Consider the following 12388-nt stretch of genomic DNA (forward strand, 5'->3'; position numbering starts at 1 on the left):
CCTAATAGTTTGCTAAACTTTTAACCGGTTCCTATATATTTTTAGAGGTGCTGTATCCTTTCTACTTAATTAGGTACTTCTTTTACTAACTATACTATCGGGAATCTAGGATTTACTTAACCTTATATTTATTATTATTATCGACTTTAATATTATTTTCTAGCTTAGCGTTAGATAGTGCGGGTTCTAGTAGTAATACGTGGAAGACCGGGTATATTTTTATCCTGTTAGGTAGCCTAAGCTTATAGTTTACTAGGCTAATAATATCCTATATTTTAAATAGTCTAATCTTAATATAGTCTAACTTTATACTTAGTTGTTTTATTTTAATATTTTTATAGAGTAGGCAGACTCTATCTCCCCTTTTAAAGGTTGGTGCAACACTCTAGTATTAATTATAATATCTTACTAACCTTAGCGTTAGGAATTAGATATCTATTAAAAGCTATTTCTATAGCTCTTTAATATTTTCGACTAATAGTAGTGCCTTTTAGGCCCTTATACTATTAAGTTAGGGTTCTTAATACGCCTCTAGATTAAAACTATAGTTTATAAAAAAAGGTAATACCTTTATTATTTCTGTAGATGCACTATTATAGGCGAACTAGGCTATTAGTAGTAGTAATACCTAATTATCCTATCTATAATTAATATAGTATTATAGGTACTATTCTAAAGTCTAATTAAGCCTTTCCGTTTACCCGTCTATTTAAGGGTAAAATGCCGTGGAAAGCTTATGCTTTGTTTCTAGTTATACAGTAAGGGTCTGCTAGAATTTTAATATAAAAAGCTTATCTTAGTCTAAAATTATTTCCTAGGGTAGCCTATAGTTGCTAATAATATACTTTAAAAAAGCGTAGGCCAGATTTTCTGCTATTAATACTTCTTAGTAAGGAATAAAGTATATATATTTAGTTAGTTGGTTTATAACTACTAATATTACGTTATACTTTATACCTATTATAGGTTTAGTAGACTATAGTAGCTTAACTATAAAGTTCTATATAATAGATTTCTATACTTTTTCTAGTATAGAGAAACTCTTTATTAGTTTATATAGTGTGTATTATACCGGCTTATTCTTTATATATTTGCATTTATATATAATTTTCTCTATTAGTTTCCGGAGTTCGGGGAAATAGAATGTTCTTGCAATTCTTTCCTATATTTTTTCCACTCCTTAGTGCCTATGCACTAGTATACTGTAGAATTCCCTAATAAGCTCTTTTTATAAGGTTTTAGGTATAAATATCTTATTTTATAAGGTAATAATACTGTCTTAGATTTCTCTATATTCTTAGTTTATAGGTTCTAGGCGCAAACTTTGCCAGTTATAACCTGCTAAATCCCGGCTTTCTTAGTCTAGTTTCTAAGCTGCCTTAATTTATTTATACTACTTATTATCCTCGGACCTATAAGCGGCTGCTGCTTGCGCGTAGTTAAATTTAAGGGTTCCTAGACTTCTCTTTCTAAGTATAGATTACCTGGTTTTTCCGGCTCCTTTTATATAGTCCGGCCTTTGGCTAAGTGCATTTATATAAGTGTTTTTAGATCCCTTTCGGTATATAATCCTAAAATTAAAGGTTCCTAGTTTTTCTAACTATTTTACCTGTCTCCTATTTAACTCCTTTATTATAGTAAAATATATTAGGTTTTTATAGTCTATATACACCTGTATTATATATACCGCTTTTTTAAAATAAACCCTCTATTAACTAAATACTTCTACTATAGCTAGCAGTTCCTTATTATAGATATTATAGTTTAGCTTAGCTAGGCTTAGCTTCTATAAGTAGAACGCTATAGGATATAACTTTCCTTATTTATCTAGTTAGTTAAGTATTGCTTCTAATACTTTGTCCAATATATTACTTTTAATAGTAACTGGTTTCTATGGATTAAAGATTACTAATACTAGTTTTAAGGCGAATTGTGCCTTTAACTTATTAAATACGCCCTGCGCTTCTAAGGTCTATCTATACTTAATATCCTTTCTAGTAAGTTCTATAAGTAGCTCTGCAATTTTTAAGTAGCCCTTAATAAACTGCCTATAGTAATTAGCTAACCCTAGGAATAACTGTAGTTCTTTTAAATTTATAGGTTCTGGCTATTTTTAGATAGAAAATACCTTGCCTTCTTTTATTTTAATCTGTTCTGGACTAATAATATATCTTAGGAATCCGACTCTCTGCTTATAGAACTTGTACTTGTCCGGGTTTACTATAAGGTTATATTCTTTAAGTTTTTTAAGTACCTTTCGCATATATATCTTATATTCGCTTAGCGTTTCTAAGTATATAAGGATATTATTAAGGTATACTACTGTAAACCAATCTAAGTAGCCCCTTAGCGCTAAGTTAACTATTGCCTGGAATATTACTAGCGTATTAGTAAGCCTAAACAGTATTACTATATACTTAAAGTATCCGTATTAAGTTTTAAAAGCCGTCTTCTACTTTTCTCCTTTTCTTATCCTAATTAAATAGTACCCTTTATATAGGTCTATTTTTGTAAAGTACTTAGCCTTATATAGTTAGTTTTTAAGCTCGGAAATTAAAGGTAATAGATAGCGGTTTTTTATTATAATTTTATTTAACTATCTATAGTCTATATAAAGGTGTAGCTTGCTGTTTAGTTTCGGGATAAATATTATAGGGTAACCTGCAAGCAATTCCAATAGTCTAATAAATCCTTACTTTAGGTTCTTTTCTAGGTATTCTTTTATTACTTCTAGTTCGCTCTAGGCTAGTAAGTAGATTAGTCTAAACTGCGGTTGTTTGCCTAGTACTAGGGGAATATAGTAATCCTAAGGTTAGTACTTTAGTAGTATATCCTAAACCTTTTCTATAAAAATTCCTCTAAATTTATTATATTCTTCTGGCACGTTTAGTGCTTTTGCTGCCTTAGCTAGCTGCTGGCTGCTTAGGGGTTTAGGCTACTATTAGCTCGCTGCCCTGTTTTTTTCTTAAGCTTTCTTACCTCTTAAGGTATCTGTGTTAATATTTTATTTTTGCTTAGGCTTATCCTAGCGCGGGGTGCTTTTTAGTCTACTTTCCGATTAGATTTTTACTTTACTAGACTTCTAATTAACTTAAAGGTTGTGCTTTTTTAGCTATAGTATACCTAAGATTATATTATATCTTACCGTATCGATTATATCTATACTAATAGTTTCTCGATGTTCTTTAATCTATATAACACCTAGTTAAGTTTTTATAGTTACCTGCCCGTTGCTATATTATATAGGTATGCTATCTACTATATATAGTCTATAAGGTCTGTTTTTCTATTACTAGGAGATCTAGTTTCTCCTAACAAAGTTATAGGATATAAAATTTCCTTGCGCGCTACTGTCTAGCAGTACTCTCGCCGGGTTTCTACTAATTTTAACTAATAGAATTACGTGTCTGTAGTTCTAAATAGGAATAGAGTTAGGCTGTGTTGCCGGGTTCCTTTTTTTCTCTATAATATAGGCTTTTCCTACTAAAGTAGCGATGGTTGCGGTTTATATTCCTTTATTTTTAGCTGCTCTATAGAACCTTATTCTTAGCTGCTTTAGCCGTTCTGTTACTTAAGCGCCTGCTTGTTTTTTAGCTGTTTTTATAGCTAATAGTTTGCATATTTTATTTCGTAGTATACTAGACACAAGTCTTAGTAATATATTCGCTAGTTTTTACCTTTCCTATATTCTATTAGGTACTAAGGGTCTAGAACTATAGTAGCTACTTCTATAAGTTTATTTTTCTTACCTATAATATAGTGCTCTGTTTCCTTAAACAGTACTAGTTACGTAATAATATAATATTTTATCTAATATAGGTACTATTCTTAATATTTCTTATATATTATATACTTATCGTATTTATCTTTAATATATAATACCTAAGATATCTATCTATAAAGTAGGTGGTTTCTGTCTAGCTGTTTATCTTCCTTATTATAGACACCTATTTTACTAATAAAGTGTAATACCCTATAGATCTCGATTTTAGTTTATTTTCTATATAGCTTTAGCAGTTCCTGCTCTAGTTCTATACTAAATTCTCTGTTGCTAGACTACTTTTCTAGTTCGCGATTTTTATTACTATTATAATACTTCTTACTATTCTTAACAGGTAATTTATTATTCTATTTTATCTAGATATTGCGGCTTAAGCTTTTAAATATATCTAATTTCGCGCAAGTTTCTGCGTTAAGGGTTGGCGTTGTTGTTGTTATTCCTGCGGCTGTAGCTATTTTTTCTTCTTCTTCTTTAATAAGTTGTCCGGTATCTCTTCCTATAGCTCTTAGGAATTAGTAACTTGCTAGTTTTTTTAGCTCTGCGCCCGCTGTAGCGTTTTCAGCTTCTTGCGCTTTTTATTCTTTATTAAGGCGTGTAAAAATCTTTCTTGCGCTTTATTTATACGTGGCTACAACTCTATTAACCTATGCTTCTATATCTAGCAACTTAGTTTTACTGTCGGTTTATAGCTCGGGTATATTATTTTAGGGTTCTAATCGCGGTTTAATTATTTGGAACGCTTTATCTATTTTTAACAGGTAATTAATTTCTATACTTTTAACCTTTATATCTGCGTAGTAGTTATCTATAAAGTTGCTGTTATACTCTTCGTTTTTTATTATAGTAATAGTATATCCCCTTACCCTTTATATTAGATAATACCCTATTACCTACTTATTTAACTAATAGGTAAAGCAGTTATTATTATAGCACGCGGTCTATAATATAGAATTGTGGCGGTTTATATTTAGCTTTACTATAACTACTACTGTTTAGGTGTTTTTAGAGCACTTACTTACGAAGTATTCTTATTCTCCGTATAATAGGTATACGCCGCTGCGCTTTCTATCTTGCCTCTCTTTATTAGTAATTAGTCTACCCTTTTAGTTATTGCGTTATTTTGCAATATTAATCTCTATATAATCTCCGTAGTTATAGTTAGTTACTCTTAGCTTTAGTCTGGCTAGTTAGGCGTAGAAATAAAGTCCCTTCTTATCTGCCCGTTCTAATTATTGTTTATACTATTAACTATTAATCCGTATTACTATTTCCTTAAGTTTATAGAGTATTAAAGGCCTCTTACCTTATATAATTTTATTCTTAATATTTTCTTTAAGACCTCTATAGTATTATACTTATAGAGCTTTATCTTCCTATAATAGCTTAGACGCGATTTATATAAATTCTAAAGTATAGCGGCTAGTTAAGCCCTTTTGCTTTAGAACTACTATTTTCTATTCTACTGTCCGTTTTTTATCGGTGTCTCTAAAGGTTATTTAAAGTGCTAACTTAAAGTATCCGTAATTGCTAAATATAATATTAGTTTCTAGTTTCCAATTATCTGCGTCGGCGTTGCCGAGCCAGTCTATAAGTATTAGGTTAAACTAGTTAAACGCTTTTTTCTTTAAAAAGGTGGCTGCTATACAGACCTTATCTAATTTAAATTCGAGGTTGCTTTAGTTTATGCGCAGGTATAACCTTATCTGCGTTATAAACGCTTATAAAGCTCCTTTTTTACTAGTAAACTTTTTAGGTTTGTTTATTTTATAGCCTCTATAGCTAACCGCTTTACTAGTAGTAAGCTCTTTTTAAATAGTCTAGAAATTTCCCTATAAGGCTGCAATCTTTTTATCCTTAGTATTACTAGCTTCTTCTAGTACTTATAGCCGTGTAAGCAATACCTGTATACGTGTTGCTACCTTAGGTATAGTTAGAGTTAGTCTAGTAGTTATACTACCTAAAGGGGTTAGTAGGGCTATTTTAATTAATTGTTTATATACAACTCCTTTAATATAGCGGTGTTTAAAGTATAATAGGTTGTTTTTTCTATACCTTCTAAGTATTATATACTAAGGTAAAGTATAGGTTAAGTTGTTATTAGGGTGCAATAGTTTTTAAAAGGTAAGGCAATAATTAATTAAAATATAAAACGGGGTTATTACTTTTAATAGGTAGTATTAAAGTCTTAAATTAAACACTAGGTTTTTATTTATGTAAAGGAGCGTCCTTATATATAAAAGCTCCGTCCTAAGAAACCTTTTACTTATATAGCTTATAGCCTTAAACCCCTTAAGCGCTTACCTAGCTCGCTTTCTTAAGCGCTTACCTAGCTTGCTTTTTTAAGCTTTTTAAGCTATTATATAGCTCTATTTTTATAATATCCTATTTTTAGATTATTCCCGTCTACTAGCAGTTTATAGGGGAATCTAGGATCCCTATATATTCTATATATAACCCCCTTAGTTCTGTAACCTAGTTCTGCGTAATTAGTTTTATCTACTTACTTATCTCCGCAAGTACCGCTGCGCTTAGTTGGTTCGTATTACGGGTTGTAATAAGTGCCTAATAATAATAGATATTTTATTACTCTAAATTATATTCTTCTAGTTCTTTAATATCTAGTATTAGTAGTTAAGGCACTACTATAAGCGCTTCTTTTTTATTTACTTTTTAAGGCTAGGTTTTTTTATAGGCTTTATTTTCCGTATTTTTAAATAATTTCTTAGGATTTGCTATACTATTTAGTGCAAGATTTTAATACTTAGCTTAGCTACTAGTTAAGTAGTATTTAATTTTCTACTATACTAATCCTTTTAAATAAGCTTATTAAGCTTTATAATCTTCCTAAAGGTTTAAATAGTAGGCCGGCCAGATTTAGAGCTATTCTTAATATAGGTATTAAGAATTTTAGGGTTAGAAGAATTCTATTCTTAAGCCTCTGCCTTTTTCTAAAGATCGCGAATAGTAGTATCTGCTAGGCCCGTAATTTTACTGATTTCAGCAGTAGGAATTCCGAGTCTTTAACGTAAGGGCCTGCGCCCGAGTAGCAATGTCGTGATTTAATTTAGGCATGAAAAATAAGTGTTGTAGTGTATTGCGGTGTTGGAGGGGTTTCTTAGCACTAACGTGGCAGATTTTCGCCGCTAAAACAATAATCCGCGGCGCTAGCAGGGTATCCCCTTGCTAGCGCCTCCTTAGCGCCGCGGAAACTTTTGTTAAGCACGTCTGTACTGCTTGGCGTCTTCTTAGCCTCGCATGGGCGTCAGGGCTAAGGGGGTCAAACTTTTAGAACAGCTAAAACCACGCCGCTTTAAAAGCGGTCCGTGATCCCGCCATGTAAAGCGCCTCTGGGCGGAGGCCATCTGAATTAATCAACGAGACATCAAATTCAGCTCATCTCGATTGCGGAGAGAAGATGCTACTTGATCAACCATTAGTATTGTCTGGTCTGCGGAGCTCTAGCCTTCGAGACGTTTGAATCAAACTGCTTTCTCGGTGGCTAGCTCGTACTGCCTCCAGATAAGTCCCTCTGGAAGAACTTTCCACTGCAGTTCATCATCCAGCAAGTCTTCCATCTTAGCCCACTCGGCCCTCACATGCGCAACTTTCTCACTGTTCCTTGGCACGATCCTAGCTAGGAATGGTTTTGGCAGTACAAACAGGCCCTCGGTCAGGTCATCAGCATCTGGCGTTATCTCGTTGCCGTTGTCATCAAGCGCCTTTTGGAAGTCGAACGCCCAGAGCAGCCGCGAGATGGCGAGGAACAGCGACCTCTCAGCAATATGCATACCCTGGCACAAACGTCTACCTGCGCCAAAGACGAAATGATCGCGAGCCGCTGCGTTCCCGTTGCTGGCTGCTTCGGCTGCAGTTTGGTTGTCATGGGCGTAGCGGGAGGGGTCGAAGCGTCGTGGATCCGGATGGCGCTTGGGGTTCATGTGAATGGCCCAGACATTCCACATCACCCCAGCGCCCTTTGGAATCTTATAGCCCATGTAATCATCGTCGCGAATCACAGCATGCGGAACTCCAAGGATATCCGTTGGCATCCAGCGCATGCTCTCTTTTACGCAGCCGCGAATGTATGGCAGGTTTGGTTCGTCATCCATGGTGGGGAGACGGTCCCCGCAGATGCTGTCAAGCTCTTCCTGTGCCGCTTTCATAACCTCTGGAAACAGTATCATCGCCTGCACGAAGCCAACCAGTGTTGCGGCTGTCGTGTCAGAGCCTGCCTCGAGGAGCGAGCCGCTAACATAGCCGGCGAGGTCATCAGAGAAATTCTCCTCATCTTGGGCTCGGACTAGGTCGAGACAAAAGCATGGCTGGGCGTGAGTTAGTTGCTAACGCGTGTTGAATGTGCCAAGGCAGGCACTGGGACAGAAAAGAGGAGATGCGCACTTTAGCCGTGCCTTTTTTGATGGCTTTCTTGACATTCATCCAGTGACCAACGTACAGCTCCCTCTCTTTTTGGTGCAAATTCTTGGCGTATTTGCGCAGCGGAACTGTGAAGTCAGGCAAAATTCGAAGGAAGGGAAATAGATCAAGCAGTGCAGCAGTCTGGGTGCCGGTAACCTCGCAGAATTGTTCGAACCCCTGATGGAAAAGTCAGCAAGCGGCCGATTACGTGTGTAGGGCCCTACCTACATGGAAGAGTTGCTTCAACTTCGGGTCATCAATGCTAGTTGTGCGGAAACCAAACACCATCTGAGTGGTGAGGGAGTTCGTATACCGCCGAATGTGATTGATGAAGAGATTCGGTGTGTCCAGGAAGCCAATGAGCATGGCCTTGTTCTCAAGGTCCTGGTAAGGCACGTAAGTTCTGGCCGCCTTGATGTTTAAGTTGTTGTGGACTATCTTGCGAATCATGCGCCAGGTTTCGCCATATTCCTGAGGATGTTAGCTGAGGATATCTAGATGCTACGACTCGAAAAAGATCACTCGACATGCCATTAGCAGCATACGTAAACCGCCGCTCACGATCTGGCCAAGATACATGTCTGGACGCGACGAGTAGATAGCACTCCGCTTATCTAGCAGGTCCTTGATGGCCTGATCAGAGGAGAGCACGATCATGACCTTGGTCCCCAAAATGAGCGAGTAGACGGGGCCGTATTCTTCAGCCCATTTCTGGAATTGGAGATGGGCCTTGTCCTTCGGCATCAAGTGAAGATTCCCTATCAGTGGCCACGTTGGCGGCCCGGGAGGGTAGCCAGCGGGTCTACGGCCGACCTTGCTAAGCCGGTACGCAATGAGAGCCGTGAGGGCGAGGATGAAAGCGAGATAGGAGACGGGCATGATGGCGGGCTTCAGTGTGCGCACCGATGCTGGCAGCAAAGGGAATAGAGTACGGGCAGCCACATCAACTAAAAGTGATCCATGCTCGAGAAATCTAGCATCAAGGCATGCTTCCCGTTCTTCTCCGAGAACTTTCCAAGGACTCTTGGAGACAGGTGGGGTTGTGGGGTGGGCGAATGCAGTGCAGCGTGCAGGTGGTAGTACGTACATGATGCGGAAAGGAGGCTTCCGCATGTCAGCACTACTTCCGCGGCGAAATCACTGCTCAAACAATGCAGATTTCCTTCAAGTGGTAAGCGTATGACAAGCTTTCTTTATCATAATGCTGTGGTTGGTTCCTACGGGAAGACTGGCACGCTGGTCCCTTACACCAACTCCTGCGCGCGGGGGTTACATAGTGCAGACCCACTATCGGCTCCGCTTCCCAGCGCCTCGCGTACGGCTCCGTAGTCAATGGGCCAGTCTGCTGGAACCCTCCCAATGCCCTTGCACGGCTTTGTCATACTGCAGGGTAGAGTCAATTAAGGTTGGTGGAAGTTCAAGGAGCCTCCGTGGATCAATACCAAGCTCGCACGGGGCATGAAAACAGGAAACTAACCACTCGGGAGCTTTGCATAGCTGCACGTAAGGCACCAGAACGAGCTGGTGGTGAGATATTGACACGGGCCGGATGCAGCCACCGGCACAACTGCTTTCCCGTGCGGCGGGTTCCTTTGCGGCAAAGCGGGAGGGCAGAAGCGAGCTCCACGAGTCGCGCGGCAGTGCTTCCCCGTACTTTGCAAAGGTACGGCAAGTTACTTTTGCGGCACAGCGGGAGATGCGAGCCCTAGCCCTCCCTAGACGAGTCGGGCGGCAGTGCTTCCCCGTATCCGCCCCACAGACTAGAAGGCGTGCGTTCCGGCACAGCGGTGTGGCGGGGCAGAAACGAGGTCTTACTCTCCTAGGCCACCCATCTGCGACCTAAGAGAGCCTCTTGAACGCCTCCTGGCCACCGTCCGCGAGTCGTGAAAGAATCCGAGTCTGCATCTTGTTCGCTCAATCTGCAGGCTTACTACAGATGTAACTGGCCATGTACCTGGCAGACGAGGTCATCACGGCCCTACACAATACGCAAGAGCTACATCTACCATAATGATCCTTCCAAAGGGCGCGAACGGCTCCACTTAGTAATTCCTGATCGAAACATGTGTTACGGCTGCCCTCTCGCTGAGGCTTTAGGCTGTTTGTTACAACCCGTAACACGAACAGCCTGAGTACTGAGGTACTCGAGGAAACAAGTAAGCAGATTAGATTGATTACGCAAGATCAGATCACGGGACCTCGAGGAGCGAGGGCTGGCCGTATAGGAATCTTGGATTCCCCCACGGACTGCTGGTGGATGGGAACGATCTAAGAATAGGAGCATCACGGGATGAGGGTCACGTGATGGATCGAGCAGCTCGTGGCGAGCACGACGAGCTAGCTTGTGGGATTAAGAACAAGCGGATAAGCATAGCTCGCTGGCTTATAGGCGAGCCTATAAGCACACTTATTTATATAGATAGGAACCTTATATTTAACTTAAAACTTTAATACTACCTATTAAAAGTAGCTCTATTTTAAACCTAAAATTAATTCTACTTTACTATTTAAAATCTATTATATATTACGGTCTCGGGCGGCAGGATTGCCCTAGCTAGCTTAGGTAAGTAAGTAGAAGTAATAACTAAATTTACTATATATTCTATAATACACGGCAGGCAGGCAGGTTAAATAATAAAATATAGCTTAAGAAGCTATAAAAAGGCAGGGCAGTAGTTAGTAGGTATACTTCTGCTAAGGCTTGTATAGGCCCTTATAATAAGGCCTCTTACCGGGTCCTAATATTATATATTACGCTATATAGTAAGCTTTACTATTTAAGCCGTAATAGTACTCCTTTTTTTACAGCTAAACTTTATTAAGGCCTAAAAACCGGGCTTTTTAGGGTAATAGTAATAGAATAACCGGATAGCTTCCTTAGTATATTCTAGATAGTTAGCGGGCTCTTCTATAACTTTATTATATCCGGTCTACTTTACTATATACTTTAGGCGGAGGCGGCTATAACTATAACACTTCTATTAAAAGTTAATAACTTCCTTAACTTCCTACTTCTCTAAGCCTTCGACTTTAACTAGTAGTAGTAGTTTTTAACGCTGGCCGGGCAGCGGATTATTTACAGCAGGTTTTAGTAAACTAATATAGAAAATATTATAGTTGCGTATATTTTCTAGTAAAGTTAGGCGGTATATATAAGGGCTAATAACCTTTTCTACGCGGAATAGTTTAAAATTCTTCTAATCTAGCTTTTTCTAGAAGCGGAGGGTTTTAATATTTTTAGTATTTAACTAACGTATTCCACTACTAAGCCGGCCAAACTACTAAGCCGGCTACTTTTCCTTAGCACAACTAATACTATATGCGCGCAGTTAATTTATTCGCAACCAGCTATAGAACTTATATACAATATACTTAGATTAGATTTAGAAAAAGCTTCTTAATCCTTTTTATATATACGCGTATTATACCTAGCCTCTCTATAGTTTCTACAGCGCTGTTAAGCTAGTAGAGCCCTATTTGCACTATCTCTACTACCTACCTTTTTCCGTGGATTAGATGCTCTAGATACTTTAGCAGCTATATACAACGCTGCTGTACTATACTCTATTATACCGCTAGTCTGGATTCGCTTTCTTTTACGACCTTTACGCTTGGTTATCTCTGCTAGTTGCTCTTTAAGCTCTTTAACCCGGGCTTTAATAAGCATATTTTTGTATAGCATCTTTTCGGCTTCTTTAATAAGCTTTAAAAAGCCTTTTTAGGCGGTTGTTAGTAACTATATAAAGGAATTGCTTACTAGCCTTAACTATAATCCAAATTTATATATATTACTTAGGGTTTTTAATTGCTATAGTGTTTCTAGTAGGGGTGCTAGTAGTAGGGTCCGTAACCGTATATTAAGGCGATTAAGAACTACCTACGCGTTAATAGGAACTAATCTAGAGGCCTTAAAGGCCTTTTTACAGTTCTTATATATAAACACGTTAAAAAACGCGTTTTTAAAGGCTGGTAGAAAGCCTTCTTTATTAATATAGTAAATGCGTCGGCGTGCTAAGTTTTATATGCGTTAAGAGTACTTTAGCTTTAATAGCGAGAAGCATACTATATTAAGTGGCTAAAGTATATGCGATAAATGCGCAGGTATATAGAGGGTAAGGATTTGTTATTTAATGTAATAATCCTTAAAATCTTAGTTAAGGTGGCTCTTATAGCCGTCTAAAATCAGCAACC

General features: G+C 38.1%; 1 protein-coding gene across 1 annotated transcript; it reads right to left on the minus strand.

Annotated features, from left to right (window-relative positions):
* Positions 1-6977: 6977 nt before the first annotated feature.
* On the minus strand, positions 6978-9097 carry BDZ99DRAFT_461968 (cytochrome P450). The gene is made up of 5 exons (XM_033719735.1): positions 8729-9097; positions 8426-8668; positions 8180-8374; positions 7065-8103; positions 6978-7011 (listed from the first exon to the last, which is right to left on the minus strand). The coding sequence occupies exons 1-4, from the start codon at positions 9074-9076 to the stop codon at positions 7261-7263; spliced, it is 1629 nt and encodes a 542-aa protein (XP_033577540.1). The 5' UTR covers positions 9077-9097; the 3' UTR covers positions 6978-7011; positions 7065-7260.
* Positions 9098-12388: the final 3291 nt, after the last annotated feature.

This window comes from Mytilinidion resinicola (assembly GCF_010093595.1).
Source record: "Mytilinidion resinicola strain CBS 304.34 unplaced genomic scaffold BDZ99scaffold_8, whole genome shotgun sequence".
NCBI classification, from domain to species: domain Eukaryota; kingdom Fungi; phylum Ascomycota; class Dothideomycetes; order Mytilinidiales; family Mytilinidiaceae; genus Mytilinidion; species Mytilinidion resinicola.

Coding starts and splice junctions, on each gene's coding strand:
- BDZ99DRAFT_461968 (XM_033719735.1), bottom strand. CDS start 9,076: ATGCCCGTCTCCTATCTCGCTTTCATCCTCGCCCTCACGGCTCTCATT. Junction 8,669..8,728: donor GTTTACGTATGCTGCTAATG/GCATGTCGAGTG, acceptor TAACATCCTCAG/GAATATGGCGAAACCTGGCG. Junction 8,375..8,425: donor AGTTGAAGCAACTCTTCCAT/GTAGGTAGGGCC, acceptor CTTTTCCATCAG/GGGTTCGAACAATTCTGCGA.